At 40.1% G+C, this 19,386-nt stretch overlaps 1 protein-coding gene across 3 annotated transcripts in view; it reads right to left on the bottom strand.

Moving 5' to 3' along the window:
- The window catches only part of cacnb2a (calcium channel, voltage-dependent, beta 2a), a 66,136-nt gene extending 50,410 nt beyond the window's left edge, over positions 1–15,726 (bottom strand). Inside the window, exons 1-2 of one of the 3 annotated variants that reach the window (XM_075452904.1) lie at positions 15,263–15,726; positions 13,244–13,336 (exon numbers count right to left, since the gene is read on the bottom strand). In XM_075452904.1, the coding sequence (XP_075309019.1) occupies positions 13,244–13,336; positions 15,263–15,346 (177 nt within the window). In that variant the 5' untranslated portion in view covers positions 15,347–15,726. Of the gene's footprint in view, positions 1–4,394; positions 4,622–13,243; positions 13,337–15,262 lie in introns of those variants that run through there. The other 2 variants (XM_075452906.1, XM_075452907.1) reach the window with 2 other exon arrangements.
- Positions 15,727–19,386: the final 3,660 nt, after the last annotated feature.

Below are 19,386 nucleotides of genomic sequence, written 5' to 3' on the forward strand. Positions count from 1 at the left end.
AGGCCAGTCTGCAGTGATTCAATGATGTACCAAAAGCCAAAAAATGATGTCAAACCCTTATCAGTCACTTTCACATAAAACTGTGCATTTTGTAAACACTGAAGCACATCTTCCCGCCCATGACTTCACTGTTTCCAGACCAATGAGAATTTTAAAACTCAGACTGTTGGTCGTAACTGAACCATGGTCAGTGCACACGGTCTCACTGACATCAGTGTTTCCAGGCTGGAGTAGAGCTATATACTCTACATAGACCTCCACAGATATATATCACACTTTCCAGTCCGGTGCTGACGTGATAGATTATGTAAAAGCAGTAAAAATCCAAGACATTCCTGTGGGCCTGTGTGGCTAATTAACTTTCCTGAAATTTCTATATTCTCTGGACAAGTGAAAGAACGTGCAGCTCCAGCCAAGGAAACCCTGCTCCAGACTACTCTGTGCTGGCCTGACATTCCTCCCTGGGCATGCATCCCAGTGCCTGGAAATCTGGGAATTCCAGGTCACACTTTACCATGGGAGCTTAGCTTACCACTTGCACACACAAACTCCTTAGTTTCTGAGAAAAATTAAACCCATCTGTGTAATACTCAAGAGTTTCCCTTTCTCAATCTTTTAAAAAGAGGCAGAAAAACTCCAGCAGGTAAAAGCTCCTTGTATTAGTTTCTCATCTGTGACTACTGAACGGATTGGGAGAGAGTTTCGAAAACTGATGGATTTGATGATCCCCCAACTTTTCTTCTAATCCCAATGTGAGATCCAAGTTTCTGGTTTTAGGGAAATGTCTCAACAATTGATTGTTGTCTCGCTGTGAAATGTGGTTCACACATTCTTGTTGTTTTTAAGATGAGATTCCCTATGACATCAAATTTGATATCTAGATGCTTTTATATGATCTCTGTTGCACAAGACATCATTTATACACCAGAATCGGGACCTGGATTGGCAATAAATAAATAATGACTCGTCCTGCACTCAAGAGTGTATACTACTTTTCCTCCAATTAGAAGCTTTTTTTAAAAAAAAAAATCTAAATTTAAGCAGAGCTGATAGAGAACAGTAGGAGGGGCCTGACCAATCAGAGCAGACAAAGCTTTTGAGGAGAGGGTCAGCCTCACCAGCTTCTATTTTGAAAGCAAACAACATAAATAGTCAGGTTTTCTCTGCCATTTTTTATTCATATTGAGAAGGTGTGAATAAGAAAAGGTGTACAGAAACCAAATATCAATAAAACTCCCTCTAAAGCGCCAAAAATCTGGGCTATGATATAATATCGTAGATTTTCCCAGAAGAAGAGCTCTCGCCATTTTCCTCTTGCAGATATTTATCGTGGTCATTGTTTGTTTTTCCTCCTCGACATGTGTTTCTGGTTAGGATAACTACTTCTTCTACTGAATAACAGCTACTAGCAACATTACCTATAACGCCACCTTCTGGTGATATTTTGCAGCCTAGTTTATTCAAAAGTTCCCTTTCGATGTGCATCACGAGTGAATAGAAATTGATATCTGTAAAGGATTAGCCCTCTGCAAAAGCACTTTAACTTGCTCTGTGGGCAGATCAACTTATTTATTTGCCATTTTGATCTGCAAAACATGCAACATTTGAATCAGCATCAACTTCAATGTTTTGTTAGGCATTAACGAGTTCAAGCTGTGCCAAGAGTGTGCGTAAGTGAAGCCTCACTCAAGCTTTACTCAGTTATGCTCTTTTAAAGATTATATCAATAACTAATATGTGATAGTAAATTCAGTTTATGCACATGCCATATTCCACTCATTACTGACAGTAGAAAATGCACTATAATACAAGCTTACCAATTGGCATACGACAGAAAAAAAAACTTTCTTGCACTTCTTTGCCATGTCGGTGTGACTTAACTCATTTGGATACTGGCTACTGCTGCTGCATCATGGCAAGCAGGGAAGCCTAGAATACAAATTGGGGAATGGAGTAGGGCCTGCTGTCTTCAATTAGCTGAGTTTCCGTGAGGAGTGTCTGGGAATGGCTACTCAGTCTGTCAGACGGAGTCCCATCCGGCCGGGTCTCCATGCTCCACATTCCATCCAGAGCGCAATTGTGTTCCGCCCCATTTCAGACGTGAAACGGCGGTTTGGTGCTCCATATTGGAAACATGTGAGAGGAGCGTCATAGAAAGAGCAGCATGTCACGGCAGCTGGAGTGCTCTCGAGTTCAGCCCTGCCCTGCACTCTGCCCAAAGCTCTAGCTGCAACACTACTCTTCACATTGTTTTCAACATGCTTCCTTTGTGCCCAGTTGTTAAACAAACCACATGTTGCCAGTGATGCTCCACCAGAGCAAACATTTGTTTTCAAAACAAACACCTTACACATGGGGCTTGAACGCTCCGGTGTGGCATTTCAGCAGCTGGTTCTAGACTAATCCACTCATCAGTTAAATTAAAGCCTACTCAGTTGTACAGTAAATGTTGCTCCTGCCTACTGCAACGTGTGTCACACAAAATAAAGTTGTGTAACCCAACTACAGTAGATTGCACGGGACTACTGGCATATTTCCCTCTCTAAAATATCTGGGATGAAGTTTTTGTTCCAGTTCAGGGGCTGGACTGTTTAAGGTCCACATTTCTAGACAGAATATGTCATAGTGGGCTCACATGTCTTGGTTTCTTTTCAAAGGCTTCTTTAAGTGTGACTGACACACTTTTGGCAGAACCTGAAGGTCACAACTATACATATATATTTTATATATTTTATATGTGTCTATAATTTCCTGCTCACTGTATTTGAATTGTGAACCGATCAATTTTTGGGTGTATTTAGAGGATCTTTATTTGTTCACTGCACTAAGTAGTAATTAATTTCATTCTGGGTGAGCACACAGTCTCACAGGAAAGGTAACATGCACATCTTTTGGTCCTGAATAGGGATGAAACAGTTGTTATTATGGTGTTCATCACAACTGCATATATAAAGTGATTCCCATCATTAATTTCCATAAACTACAGTTTTTTTATTTTTTTATTTATTAAACCATTATTTGTTATTTAAAAATGTATGCAGACTCAGAGAAATGAACAATCATAATCTCGTAGGGCACAACATGACTTTTTCAAATATCTCATATTGTCTGTTTAAAACGTCAAACCAATAGATATGTGAGTAGTGCATCTTAAAACTTAAGAGGAAAAAAAACAGCAGATATGCTAGTTTTTCATTAAAGAAATAAATGGGTAAACATTTACCTTTAAACACTAACACTAGTGCAATATCTTACACTAATATCACATATAGATGAGGATGCTCAACACTTAGAAAGACTTATTTTGGGCTTTATTATCATCATTTTAGTCTATCTAAAGCTGTTTTGGCTTCAGAACAGTGTCCCCATGATGTATGGATGACTTCTCAATTAATTTTAGACAATGAATGAAACAATGAAATTCAATGTCATGAAATCGTAATCCTTTTCTCTCTGTGTGGAACTCAAGTGTTCGTGTACTAACAGTGTGTATTAGTAAGTGAGAGTCAAAGTGTAACGTGGCCATCTAGTGGTAAAGTCAATTAGAGAGGATCATTTTTATCTGCAGTACTGGAGATTTGTGTGGAAGGGGAAAAAAACACCCTCATTTTCTGCATTGCTCTTCTGATGAGCAATGTAATGGAGAGTAGAGGAAGCAGAAAAAGGGAGATTACAGACAGCAGCCACAGATGAGTGGCAGTATTACAAACACAACAGTATGGAAAATAAAAGCATGTATAATCAAATTTAGCAGAACACCCACATTTTTCTTCCTTCTCTAATACGCAAAACAGCCACAGCAGCAGACTTCTATTTCCAGGCTTTAGTACACAAAGAGCATGCGAAATAAACCAGTGAAGCCCAATAAAGTCATACCATCAACTGAGCATGTTACTATAGTGTGAACCCACTGCATTCAAAAGCATTACTATCATTGCTCTCTGTGCAATGCCTGGAATGAATATGAAATAAAAGATTTATTGTGTCCGGCTGCATGAACAGTGAGAACAGCTCTGCAGAATAGTGTCAGCTCAGTGAAATATTTCAGCTGAATTCTGTAGCGTTCTATGAGACAGTTTCAGGATAGCAATCTGCTTCCGGGAACAATGATCAACATTGAGGAATAAAGCTGACACATGTCCACTGACTAATCAGATTTGTGTGTCGAAGTAGCCCATACATTTTAGAAAGTTATGCAGCCACACCTGCAGAAATAATCTGAATTATTCATACATAATAACTCATCGAGAAATAATGATAAAAAATGCATTCAGCTCATTAGGTCACACATGATGGCAACCCTTGACTTCATCAGCTCCTTAATCTCTCATTTGCACTCAAAGTCTCCATCCTCTGACCTCTTTGATAAATCAGCATCAAAGCCACAAACTCACATATGGAAGCTCTGCTCTCCGGCGTTGGCCCAGCCCACAGCACGGCATGAAGGGGACCAGGGAGGGGAGGAACGGACGGCCGTCTCACAGACTCCCCGTCAGGCAGCAGCATTGACAGTATTCAGCCCCGATCCATGTCTGCAGACTTTTTCAACAAGCTTGTGGATAACCAAAAGACGCGGAGGCGACAAGGACAGGAGAGAGCCTTGATGGAGGGGTGACCGGAGGGAGTAGAGGACTGCTGTATCCACACCAGCCCCCTACTTCTGTCCATTCCTCCCAGGCATGCACCTATTTCCTCTGACTCAGAAACTGTGAGAATTCAGAAAGTCAGGTTCTCCCCTTTCCTTCCCATCTCCAGACTGTTGCAGCAGGGTACCCACCAGCTCACAGTGTGGTGAAACTGTTTACCCCACCCCCAAATCTGTACACGGTCCGGCAGATCCTCTGCGCTGCCAAATCCTCTGCAGCACTGCTGTGCTGTGGCAGAGACGTACAGATGCAGGCTGGCACGCTGGTTCAGCTGCATGTGGATTTAGATGCACTCATCATCACACACAAGTTCTCAGCATGGGGAGGAGTTGTAGTTCTGAATGTCCTTTATTGACCGCTGTCCTCTGCCTCTTAATGGAGGACCCCCCCCCCTGCTCTTTCCTTTTATCCAATGTGCTTTAAAAGCTTACGTTTCCCTTTTTACTGTGTCATATCTTCATTTGCATTGCTTTTCCCTTCCTACATACTATTCGTGCATGAATGCTTAGGACAGACGTTGAGGCAGCTACTGGTTGCTGAAGTAACCCGTGAAGAGGGGTGCTCCAAAAGGGCGGTCACCTGCACACTTCAGTCATGCATGTGTGCCGAGTAGTGACTGCAGGGGTGGTGTGACTGTTTCTTTTCTCCTCATCACAAACCTGCTCTCCATGCTTGTCCTTTACTACGCTCAGGTGATTAAGTCCAGACATGCAGACGCTCTGCCGCGCCGTTACTGCCGTGTTAGCTAGAGAACTCACAATTTCTCTTAAGTGTTAAATGACAGACGTGCACTGGTGTTACAGAGGTGGTGACAAATTTTAGCGACATTTTAGCAGGTTAACAAAGTCGCTGTCAGTGAAATCATCAGTGTCATGTAAGTTGCAAAGGACGAGGCAATATCAAAATAAATTCAGGCTGCCATTTTGTTGACATCAGTTAAAAAAGTATCGATTTACAGAGATTTCCAATAATTGGTGAGCACACAATGGCACGCAATCAACCCACAAACTAATATGACTTCAGTATCAATGTGAAGCCTTGTTTAAACCAACTCAACAATACTGGTAATACAGCTGGTAACAGTTGCACATGCTTTAAGTATTCGTGATTTGATATGAGGAAAAAGGTTCTTCAGGAAAACAGTTTCACAGAGGTTAAAATAAATAATACCTTATTGTTTTCAATAGCATATGTGTCATGTCTCAGAAAATCCCCCTAGTCCAGGTATTTTCCCCCTGTTTCATCCCCATGCACATCGGGCTCTGTCTTATTATTATGCACGGCACATTTAGATGCTGAAGACATCATCAGTCAATTGCAATGTTGCTTCTCTGACTGGAGTGGCCCAGACTGTAGTTTATCAGGAGAATAACAACATGATTTCTTCTGTCAGATAATGCTGTGTCAAGATGAAGACAAACCGAGTTTCTGTCTCCACAAATCAGAAGTGATTGTGCTATAAGCAAGAGGCAGCTGCTCATGAAAATGTCTAGTGTTACCAAACATATATTCTACGCCTAAATTAGATCTCAAGTGCCGAGGCTCATTTTAGGAACTGTCCATGATAACTGATTCATTCGGCTGAGGGACCTTTTTAGCTACTGTTTTACTGAAATAGTAAATGGTCCACATTTACAGGGGACACCTCTTTTAACCCTGTCTGGGTTCTAAAACGTGCTTCACAATGTGTTTCACGCTCAGCCATTCTCACAAATACTCATACAACACTTATCAATATCAAGGTGTAGCCTATATATGCAGCACTTTTCCTCTAACATCCCATACTGACAAGCATATTGAGGAGACTATGGGGGAGCAATGTGCCATCCTTCCTTTAGTCATAGTGAATTTGCAGTTTAAATTTGAGATATATTGTCAGATAATTTGAGGTAAAATTGTTGAAAAAAAAATGTTTGTTTTTTTTTAAATTAAATGTGCACTGTGCTTATTTCTTGCAGGGAGATCTGTTTAATAAATAAAAATAAACAAACAATGAGTTAGCATAAACTGGGGAGGAAACAGCAAGCCTGTTCAAAGGTGATAAAATCCACCAACCAGCATTTCTCTTTCCAGTCGTTATGCATAATGACTGGAAAGAAACTGAAAAATGCAGTTTTCCTTAAAGGAAAACAAACAAACAAAAAAACTGTGCATGGCAGATGTCCACAACAGATGTCTGTCAGTCAGTCCGCCAACTCTAATAGACTGTAGAAAAAACATTGTCGATGCCAATTTAAAGTTTAGACACACCTACTCATTCATGTTGACTGATACTGTACATGCTCACAGGACTTTCCATACAAGGAAAATTGCTGCTTTGGTGAGTATATACAATTTGAGGACACGACACTGAACAGAGTGTGTGCAGTCTATTGTAAAGCTTTGTGCATATCAATGATATTATCAGTATACATCTCCTGAGGCCTCACAAACACTCAGCCCAGCATAAAGCTGACAGAGTCTTTCATCCGCGCTGAAGCTTCTTCATTGTACAGCCGATATGTCACAGGCTGGGATGTGTCAGCTGTGATGGAAAAGCGTCATTATAAACAGAACTGAGGACCTTACAATGAGAAGGGAAAGCTATGTATCAGATAACTTGGCAGAGGCTGTTCCCCTTGAGAAATAGTCATCACTCACTTGCCAAAGCCGCAAATAATACGGTAAGTGACCATATCTGCACTACGTAATACTGTCACTGTGCACCCTCCAAAATCAAAGTAATTCAATGAAGAAGCTAGACTAAGACCTGCTTTAAGTTTAGCTCATTACATTTAATCAGGTAGAAGCCCAGTGTGGTGATGCAAGTAATAAAACAGTGAAAGATGTGTTTTTTCTTCCCCTTTATCTCCATCACTACCCAGAAGACAGCCTAAATCAATCACAGGAGCAGCAAGAGCGAGCTTTCAAGGCATAAGAGCAAGATAATTAAATTAATCCATCTCATGAACGAAACAACAAAAAACAGTAGGTCCCTCTTCTATCGCATTCAAGAGGACATCTTCATTTTTTTTTTATATGGACTACTTCTAATTTCAAGTTTGAACATACAGTCTTGAACTTTCTGAAATTGAACAGACTGAAGCATTAGTCAAGAACAGTAGAAGAATAATCAGAAACTAAAATAACAATGTTCCAGCTTTATGAACGAAACAACCGAGGGAAGCACTCTTCCATTCATGGCACAAGAAATCAAGTCCAGTAACTACGAAACAATAAGATAATCCCTACAAATGTGTGAAGTGTAACTGGTCAGTTTATATTTTTCTCCTTACTCTGTGAAATCCTACATGTTTCCTTATGATATAATACAATGGATTTACTGGACATTATCTAACTGGAAGACTTCAATGACTCATATTAATAGCAATTAGTAACTGTGTCCACATAGTGCATAAACATAACCCAAAATAATTTAGCCTTTGCTGACACACAGCAGGAAAGGATGAGTGATGAGACTGAGAAAAAGCTGGCCTTGCTCTGCTCAGATGTCTTTAAAAGTGTGACTTAACGTCACCCACTACATTATCTTTAAAAATGCTAAAAAGTGGGAAAGGAGTAGGGGAACAGGGTGAGGAGAAGAGGGAGGCTGTGAAACTGAACAACAAGGCAGCTACAGATATACCCCATAGGGCTCTTTAGAGTTAAAAGACCCTTCTCTTCCAGAATCCCCCTAAGATGGCCACAGGGCTTATGGAGGATCACGGTGGTCCAAAGCTGAAAAAGTCAGAGCTGCTGCCAACTGGAGCCGATGCAATCCAAGTCAAATGCAGGATAGGGTGCAGACTCTGTATGGCACCATAACATTAGTTAAAAGGGAAAGAATCCAGGCTATTCTACAGCAATTAAAAGAGCAGGTGTGAACATCTAAGCTAAAACTGTCAGCATTAGCCAAGCAAGACTCAGGATGATTTAAAACACTGAAATAGATGACATGTTCAGCCGTTTTCGATTCATAAATAAACTAAAATGTTTATTTTTCTGTATGTCGCAAAAAAAATTTAGTTGCAATAGATTAATCTTGTAGGACTGTGAGAAAAAGATCCTTCACAATGATAAACAATTGTACTGCATGACCATATTCACGTTAAATACTCACAACAATAATTCTGACCACAAGATGGCAGCCTAGTGCCACTAAGCAGCAGTAGTAACTTCCAGCTGTGTCTCTTGACTCTAGATTTGCACATAAAGAACAGTATTTTACCCGAGGCATAAATACAGCAAGCTGATGCCAGCAATCACATATGGATAGCTGGAAATATGTACTATTGGAAAAATCTTGACATTAGTTGTTTAAAGTTCAAAAAAAGGTATGCAGGGTTAACGTTTCACTTCAACCTTCCAAGACTGGCAGTGGCAGCCCCTCCATACCACTGCTGAGTGTATGCACCATATCCATTACATAAAAACACAAGGGTTGCCAGATTTGATAAGCATCAAAGGAATAACTAGCCTTTTGCGTCATCGCCTCTCTACTGTTAAGTAAAAAAAAAATAATCTAGGGAATAATGAGAAGGAAAAATGCTCACAATCACTGAGGAAATGGGAAAGGGTTTTATTGGACGGCCTTTCATCAGCAAATGCATCTCACAAACCTGAATGTACAGACAGAGTTTAACTATAACAATGTATGCTCCTGTAATGAGAGACCTCCTGAGATGCGTATGTACAGATGGAGGTGAAAGAGACAGAAGGAGGCGGGTGACACGGAGGGGAAGTGGGCAGTCTGGTGCAACCATTTACATAAACATAACGAGTGTGGGAAGCAGCAGGAGGTTAATTGTTACATAATGCTCTGTGAGTTACGCAAATCGCCATTTGAACTACTGACCAACACTCGTTTTCTTTCAAGGTTTTCCCGATGAGCGAGCGCTTTTCTGTCTGTTTACAGAAAGTTATGTGAATACAGACCGGTCAGTGGGTCTTAAGACCATCTAAACCTGGTACCTACAGTATTATTTCCAACAAAAGCCAAAGAGCAGCCTGACATCCTCAGGTGAAGCTCGTCTGACAGTTTCCCAGTGTTCAACAGAGGTTTTAGAGTTTGAAAGAACCCGTCAGGAGAAATCCTTCCTTACAAAGTCAGAGACTTAATTCAATTTGCTGCTAAGGAAAGACTTTTATTAGCTTCCTTTTAAGCAATCCATCCCCGTGTGTTTAATCCTGTTGTTTGTTCTGCACTTTGTTTTTCACTCTCTGTAAAGCAATTTGTTAACTCTGTTTTTGGAGAGGTGCTATATAAAGAAAGTTTATTATTATTCAGGGTCACGAGGACTGGATCATTTCCCAGGGTGCATTAGGCAATAGCAGACACTCTGATCAAAGTGCTAGGTGACAGACAGAAAGGATACTTAGTGAGACTTATTTTCTAATTTAGAGAAAAACATAAAGACATGACATGTAAATATGTGAAAAGACAGAAGCTATCAAGCCATCAATGCCGTAATCCAGTAAATTGAATTGTAGAGATGAATGTAAGCCACATCATATCACAGCTACATGATATTTAATGACAGAATAGCTAACACAGGTAGTACAAAGGAACAAAAACAAAACTGGATTGAATGACAACATTGAGACAACTCTGATGCCACAAACAGCTACTTTTAGCTTGGCCTACATATCAGGAAAAAGGCGAAACAGCTGGCTGGATGGCTTTATAGGCAAGTTGAATAATTGTACTGTATTGGACTCTGCAAAAGTCTTGATCCACCCCTCATTTCTTTAAATCTTCCTTATAAGCAATTTGAAGAAACATTTAAAGTGGTCTTGAGCAATCGGTGTACATTAGCCGCTTTTCACTCGGTTTCAGTTTAGTCCCTGTTCCTGACCATTTTCAGAGGAATGTGTTTTTTTGTTTGTAAAGCTACTTAACTCTGACCTATTACTAATTCAGGCATAAAGAGGCTCCTAACTCGATGGATGAACCAGTTTTGTGTCTACACATAACAGACAACTTAGCAAAGAACCAGTTTTAATTGTATCTTTAGGCACTTTGTTACCAGCAGCACAACTTAATTTGTTCTCATTTCTTTTGTTGTATCTCTGAAAAATGCCAAAGATAACCACATTTGACAGCCATGAAATTGTATTTTTGCACCAATAAAGTGATTCCCAAAACTTATTTGCTGAAAACTTGGCATATCTCAGCATGGTGTGCAGTGTCTTCTTAAAACTTTTGTGGAAACTAGACAAGTGAAGGACAAAAGAAGAAGTGTCAGGCCTAAAAAACTATCTACAGCAGATGAACCGTATCTGAAAGTGAAAAAAATCCAGCATAGACCTGACAAAAGTCAAAATCAGTTGATCCATCTGCTGTTCACTGAAGCCTCATCAGAAATGGTCTCCATGGGAGGGTGGCTGTCAAGAAGCCATTCTTAAGGAAGGGAAACAGGGAGAAAAGGCTGAGCTATGCCAAATGACACAAGAAGTGGTCTAAAAATTTGTAGCAAGAGTTTTTTTGGAGTCCTCCCCAGAGCCCGGAATTTAACATTATTGAAGCAGTGTGGGATCATCTTGACAGAGAACGGAACAAAAGGTAGCCGACATCCAAAGAAGAGCTTTGGGATGTCCTTCAAGAAGCCTGGAGAACTATTCCTGAAGACTACTTAAAGAAATTACAAGGAAGCTTGTCTAAGAGGGTTAATTGCCTTGCCAATACGTACATTTTGAAAAAAAAAAAACCTATTCTTTCCACTAAGCCCAAGCAATGATCTATAGTCCACGACTGTAAGTTCTATATTTTTTATCATGACCAAGAAGCATGTGAAAGAAAATCACACACTCTGCCATTAGTAGGATCGCGTCTTTGCTTATTCTGAAGAACACCACCTCCATGCAAATATAAATCAACTATCCACCAAAGGATGTTCAAGTTTGCAAACATATCTGTGACAAATCTCCCTCTCTTCTTTCTCATTGGAGTACTAAGCTCGAGTTAAATACTGACCTTTCTTCTCCCACGGCTGGGCGGGCTGGTATGGCCTGGACCTCCAGCCCTCCCAGCCTCCTCCTCCACACTCCCCCCGGGCATCAGGCCATGACCGCAGGGAGCATCTCTCATCCTTTCTCTCGCAGCCGAGTCTCTGTCTGCCCTCTGCCCTCTCTAACTGTAGGAAAATGAGTAACTCTGCCTTTAAGGCGCTGTTTATGAGAAGTTACTGGAAGCCTGTCTTGGATCGATCACATAAAAACCCTGAAGAGATGTTCTTAAGACACCTACAAGACTGAGAGGACTAGGAGGCATAAAACCAGCAGATCAGACAGGAGGATGAGCATGAGAAAATATAGAATACCTTATTTCAAAACTCAGTCATGCAGCTTTGACTCTTTATAGTGAGGACTTAGATTACATACGGTACCTTTATGGGAGGGTGTTAGTTTAGCAATTTTAATATCAAATCCTTTTCTTGGTGGGAAAACTAAACATTATCACAATCAGTATGAGTCAGCACAAGCAAGAGGAAAATAAGGCCAGATCAAAACTGCTGTTCTGCTAACCCAACTGAATAATCTACCATTATTCAGTTGTATCAATTTACTTTATCATCCAAACAAAAGAGAAGTCTCTGGTCTGCTATTTCTGGGACTGTCTTGCAAATATCTAAAAAGAGTATTTTTTGCTCAACATACAGCACATGGTCCTCCATGACCCTAAACATCATCATTCCTACTCTGGACAACCCTTCCCCATCTCCTGGTTGAATGGCTTCTCGTTTCTGTAGGATGTGACGTTACATTGCACTATGATGGTCACGCTGAGCTCAGTTGAGCGATGACTCTGACTGCAGAGGAAAACGTCATTTGGGGACAAGACTGTGGGAATGGGCATAATCTCCCAAGGGTGATGGTAAGATCTGGCAATTTGTCACTAAGCAGCTCCAGCTGAGGAGTAACAGTCTGTTGAGAGGTTCTCTTTGTCCGTGAGATGAAGCAGACAAGTGTCTAGAGGTGCCATTTTGTTCTTATCTCCTCCAGTTTCCCGTCGCTCTGCCGCTGCTGTGCCAAAGACAAAGTGATCTGTGCCTCCTCCAAAAAAGGCAGAAACATTTAGGCTGGAGTGTGCGTCCTTAACCCGGCCCATCCTGTTCCTTTGCAGGTCTGCTCAACAAAAACCAGACCTATCCAGTGTTTTCCTTGCAGGGTCTGCTGTAAAACAGGCCACTGTGTTGAAGCTGCACTCAAAGCACTGAGGATGCAGCACAGAAGAGAGGCTTCCACTTAACATACTGTACCCAGAAGTGTTTACAAAGGGCTTTCACTGCAATGCACATCTTATCCCTGATGGATGATGATGACTGGGGGTGAAGTTCTGTGCTAGTTTGCATTTACTGTCAGCTATTTACAACAACTGAGATACACACAAACAAGTGTTACATTCTCAAATGACAGAACTGTATGCACCTTGGCAAATGATGATGTATGTATAATTTATTTTCCGCTTCGAAAGAACTGGTAGAAGAAAGCTAACAAAACATTACGGGAGGAGGATGGAGGGAAGGGCATGCAACAAAGATCTCTAGCAGATTCAAACTGGAAAAAAGGAATACAGTTTAAAAGTTTAAGTTAAATTACAACTTTAGTTTCATCCTTACCTGGCGGACAAGACTGTTGGTTGTGGTGTCCGAGGAAGTGCTGCCATCTGAACCCTTAAACCGCCCTTTTCTCCGAGCTCCTTTGCCTTGAGACTTTATGGGGGAAAAAATGAATAAATCATTGAATAAGTTCACATCTTTTCAAGCCTATTTTCATTCAAAACTTGAAGAACCATACGCACATCAAAGCTGTTCTATAAGCTAATATTCTATTGCCGTCATTGTCTCTTCTATTCATGCTACCCATCATGAGGTCTCTTCCAGTTCCAGTTTGGGAGATTAAAGAAGAAAAATCACATGTACAAAAATGCATTACAGTTTAGCTGAAAATAATCAGATTTAGTAGCCTGAGTTATAATTATTTTATTCTATTATTAAGTATCTAACTCGGACTGCAACTGTTTCATTATTGAATAAATATTAGTAAAATGTCAGACAATAGCAAATAGGGCTCATGTCCAAAGTGCGTTCACTACCCAAAACCCTTATCTTCCGAGGTGATCTAATGCAGCTAATACTCAGCTGCAACCACAGTATAGGTGCAGTTTTTGTGAACAATTTAGACTACTACAACTACAACTAGCTTATCAAGTTGGTCTATAAACAAAGCCTTGGCCAGTTATTTCACAAACTGGTTCGACTATACTTCCAACATTATGGCGCTTGTCTTTGCACAGACTCTGTTCCAGGCTGACCTACAATGGAGTGACAACACAAGTGAATTTTATACTGAAAAGCTTCATAAAGATTCATAGAGATTCAGTTGAACTTTAAAATGCAATTTTACAAAGCACAAGGAGTTTAAACGTTGTCCCTCATCTAATCAACGGGAGGCAAATGGATCAAAACTCTCTCAGAGTTTTAAAAGAAATGCATTATTTTACCTCTCATGCGTAACATAAATGCCCGCTCCGCTGTTGGTTAAATTATTAGTGTTCTGTTTAAGGTGTAACATTATGGCAGGTGATATCAATTATGTGGGTGGTCTACTTTGTCAGCTGATGATGATGATGATGGGCTGGAAAAGTTATGCACAAGCATTCATACAGCATATGTTGCCAATGGCAACTGTAAACCAGAAATACATTTCCAGTATGCCTTTAATTCCTGCCCACTCCCTCGGGACATGTTAATAATGCATATAAAACTAGAACGCAAAGGGTCATTCTGACTGTTTTTCAAGAACCAGTCATGTAGTTTGAGCTTTTGTACAATCTAAAAGAAACAAAAGCAATTGAGTGCATGGGAAAATTATTGCTCAAACCACTCTTCAGTATTTTGTATTGTATAATTAACACGAGAGCAAAGTAATGTAATATCATGATTATCAATATATTATATCAAAACAACCATAATCCTGGTGGAAATTTGGATTTAATATGTCTGAAAGCTACTGAAATGTATTAAAATACCCTAAACTTTCAGAAATATATATTTAACAATTCAAACTAGCTAACACTCAATAAAGGTGTTAAATAGGGCAACATCAGTATCTTCCTTGCAGGACATCAAGATTACACAATACACACAAAACGTTTTTACATTCAAAATGTTTTTGCACTGATGCAACGTGTGTAAATAAATGATAAAATCATGATCACTTATGGAAATCTGGATTCACTTTAAAACGTGGCTGACATTAGATAGACAAATATCTCAGTATAAAACTAAAAAACAAGATATCTAAAAACATTCTCCATCCTGGCGGCAGATGCTGATACACCAACCTTACTCACACCAGTTAATTAGCAGAAAATTAACGAACAGTAGGCTACGTCTTTTTGGAACAATATCAACCGTTAGAAATGACACATTTCCGCACTCACGCGACGCTTTCCTCGAGGTTTACGTTAGCAGAACTTAATTTGAGCTGTTGTGGCCACAAAGGGCACGAGGGAAGTGAACAGGTGAGCTGTTCATTTGATATCTTTTAACGTGCTAGAAACAAACAAACAAAAAAACAAACAGGCTGTTTGTTAAATAGATATTAAAGGTGACATTTTATTTAAATTAACTTACTTGCAACACTGGGTATTCTAGAGTCTCCATGTGTTTGTCCGGAGGTGTTTCTTCCCTCGTCTTTGGGCTATTATGGACGACCATTACACCCTTTGAAAAAGCAAATATTCAACAAAACGTCTCGGCTTGGATAGAAGCCCCGTTCGTGGACGAGAAAGAGACTCAAGCACATGTTTTTACAGGTAAGCTGAGTGGTTAAATGCTGCTGCTGCTGCTACCGCCAATCTTCAAGTTTGAGCTGGAGTCAAAGGAGGGGCTTTGACTCCCAAAGGAGGCACAATTGTGCGGAAGAGGTTTGCAGTTTCTCTCAAATTCCGATGATGATGATGATGTGAATTCTCGGATATTATAGCCTTCAGCATCATGTAGCCTCCGCATCAGTTCACTCCTACCCACACTGGCTGAGAGCTCTCCTGCTCCATGCTCCTCTCATCCAACGCCAACACCTCCTCACAGCATCAAAGGATGAAAATGAACAGCATTCCAGCAAAAAAAAAAAAAAAAAAGGATAACAATGATTAAAATGCAAAAGTTTAGAGTACACAGACATTTAGACATTTTCCTCAGATCAGTTTTGGGGTTGATGGACTTTGAAACCATGTCGTGAAAAAGAAAGCTCAAAGTCTCCTGCTGTATTTCTATGGTGTCCAGAGAAGTGGGCACACTCTGAATTGTTTAGACTTTTTTTTAAGCATTTTAGCTGGCAAAGCACCCCCACGCTGTTTTACTCAAAAAGCCGAAGATGGGCCAATAGTAAATAGCAAACAGTCACATACACGATGCTTCTTGACATCAGGGGGTAAAGATCAGTATAAGAATCGAGGAGGCAGTACAGTGGTGTGGTGGTTAGCAGTAGTACCAGTGTTCTCTCTTGGTACTTTGGCTTCCTCCTTTAGTCCAAAAACTGTGGTGGCTCCATCTCTCCCTATGCCTGTCTTGCACTGACAAAAATGTGGTATCTTTGACGGGGGGGGACTTGAAAATGGATGACTTACACAGCACTCAGAGGCATACACCAAGTTAAAAAAAAAGCAATTCCATCCATCCATGCATCCATTATCTTCCGCTGACACGGTCGAGTTGTCCAGGCAACAGGTCATAGACCTTTTTTACCTGAAGTCAGAGGAAGGCAAAGTGGAACGATGCGGCTGAAAGTGAACACCTCATAGAAACGACGAGCGGGGACAGGCAACACATAGCTCTTAAAACATTTATATTGAAACATCATTTTTATCGTGGTAGTAGTTTAATTGCAGTAAATTTGCAATGAAATTATCAAAGTGCAAAAACGGAGCAGTTGAACAACAGTCTGTGAAACCTTTAGAAATGTTCAGGTTCTCAAATATAACGGGACAAATTAACAACATAAACAAACACACAAACTACTCCTTTCAGCAAGTGAAATGTGGATCTGTTGGGTAGAGATCACGTGATCGCTGCAGAATATTCCGCTTCTTTACCTTCTAAACTCCTCGGTTGCTTTTGCTATATGTTTTCTGGCTGATCATCCGTGTTGTCTTCTTCAAATTTTTAAACCCTGTGCTCGCCCTTGTTTTTTCCTTTTCCTTAGAATGCATCAACCTGTTGATTTGACCACTCCTAATGTCTCTAGCCGTCTCTCTGATGAATTTTTTTCCATTTCTTCAGACTAATGATGGCCTATCTATCTTGAATTGAGAGCCTCTTTGACAGTGAGTTGTGGGTCCTGTGCACAGCTTCCAAATGTTAATGCACACTTGAAACCACCTACACTGCTCTGACCCGCTTCACTGATCTTTAAATGGAGAAGGTAAACTGTTGCCAAAACCAATGCATTAAACAGCTTTTTAGCCAAATGTCCAGTCCACATTTAAGCAAACAAAAAGGTTTTATTAAGGAGCTGTAACTCCTTAGTGAGATGAAACACCTGTACTTTGGGCTGTTTAAAACTGCAACTTGAATTTGTTGTGAGGAACCTTCTCGTAGAAATGAATGCATAGAAATGACTTTAGATAGTATTGATTTTATCTCTCTAAAAATGATTGATTTTCTTAATTCTTGTAAAAAAAAAAAATGGATCTGAGGGAGAGCTCAAGTTAAAGTCTCCATATATCTCGTTTTGGTGTCAAAAAACAAATATATTCTGTTTAAAAGTGTATAAAACAGAGAACAGCAACAAATCTTTGCATTTGAGCAAAAAAAGCAGCTATAGAATGTGAGTCTTTTTGACTAATATACAAACTTTTACTGCTGGTTTGAGGTGAGGGAAAGGTTCACCTGGTCTGTTGTGCTCCTGTATGAGATGAGCTGTGATGGACAAGTAAATAAAGAGTTGCTCATCAAGCAAGTTGAAACCACTGCTCGGAAGCTTTTCTTATCAATTGTTGCCCTCTAGTGGCTTTGTGTGCATTTGCATGTTAAATAGGCACTCTGATTCCTCCCATTGGTGTTGAATTACTGGTCAGCCTGTGGTAACAGTTATATAATGACACTGGTGGCTCTGAGCTGTTTTAAAGTCTGCCAAATTGATCCTGATAGTGTCATAGTGATGTCATCAAGGTTACCTCAGATTTATAACACAATACTGTGGCATTTCAGAGACGTGGGCATTAACCAAACACAAATAGAACTTTCCGGATCTGGCAAATTTGCCATCTGGAGTGCTACATGATTAGGGATCATATGATTATATATAATGTAGAGACAAACTGCAGAAACCAGTTGAAAGAGCTGGTTTGTGTGTATTTGGGTTGTTCCCACAGTATGGCTTGATCCCTATCGCGACCCCAAGTTGCTAATCACCAAACCCTCACAGACATGCTTGACTTCATAGCTGTAATGAGTCACTGTTTGAGCTGATAAAGGTTTGAAATATCATAATGAAGGAGGAATGAGACACATTATTGTGCCAACACATGTTGCCTGGTAACAAACAAACAAAAAGACAATATATATAGAAAAAAAGTAGGGAGAGCCAGAGGGTATATTTCAGTGTACCCTCTGGCTACACTGAACAGTGATAGTGAAATGTAAAGTTTCCGTACATCTTCTATGACTGGTTTGCATTTACTTTGAGAGAGGAAGAACAACCATGTAGATGACAAGCTTTGCTTTGAATCATGGTTTCCATGAAGAAAGTCTACAGATGTGCGGACTAATAGACAGGGTGCCATAGTGGCATCAAAAAGTACACATCATTGGAAGATCTGATTAGACTTCTCTGCACCCTCATAAACGTGTCTCTTTTAAGTTGATAGGATGTATGTTTTTTTTACGTTTCATTGGTGTCTGTGATTGTTCTTTATATTTTTTGGTTCCTGCCAGATTTAAACTTGTTAAACAAAAGGGAGACAGTTTTAGCAGAGCACAAAAGTCATAGAGTTTAAAAGGTGATAACAGTGAGTTACCTTGTTAGTTATTATTTTAAAGTCAGCTCCTTTCCAATCAATAGGAAAACATTTTTATGTTTCCTGTTCAGTGTCTCTCTCGTAGCTTGTTTGCGAGTGTTCTTCTGCCCCGGTGACCTCTTGAGCCGAACTTTTCTACTGACAGGTCTCTGCTGAGCAAGTGGGATTACTCCGTGTGTACACACCAACATGCCCCAGATAAAAGCGCTTCCTTCCTCAATCCTGGCAGCAGTTGCGGGAAAAGTCACACACATGCCAAAAAAATACCTCTGTGCTGCTAAAAAGCCGATTTACACAAATGCGAGTAAGGTCGATGCTTTCCTGGAAATGCCAAAAGGGTTGGCATTTCTAAAATAACAGCAAATTTGCTGGAATAAGAGAAAATGCGGTGGACTTCCTTCTATTGTTTGAACATTTCTCGGGAAGTCTCAGTAAATGGTATCAGCTTTTTCTGACATGATAGACAAATAATCCCACGAATCTGTCGATAGAACTGACTTAGCAGTTTGATAACGAGCCTAGAAGGGAACATTCACATAACCACCGTGGAAAACTAAACAATGAATCTAATCCCTGGTTCAAATGGCATAAGCGATTGGTAGTTGTTTGCTCAAATTTTACATAAACATCGCTGTTGAGACGACGAGAATTTAATCGCAGCAAGCTGATTAGAAAATTTAAAAAAAAAAACTACATCACAAATAACCAGTATCACAAATCCATTTTTTCCCCCAAGAA

The sequence above is a fragment of the Odontesthes bonariensis genome, chromosome 20 (assembly GCF_027942865.1).
Source record: "Odontesthes bonariensis isolate fOdoBon6 chromosome 20, fOdoBon6.hap1, whole genome shotgun sequence".
Lineage (NCBI taxonomy): Eukaryota > Metazoa > Chordata > Actinopteri > Atheriniformes > Atherinopsidae > Odontesthes > Odontesthes bonariensis.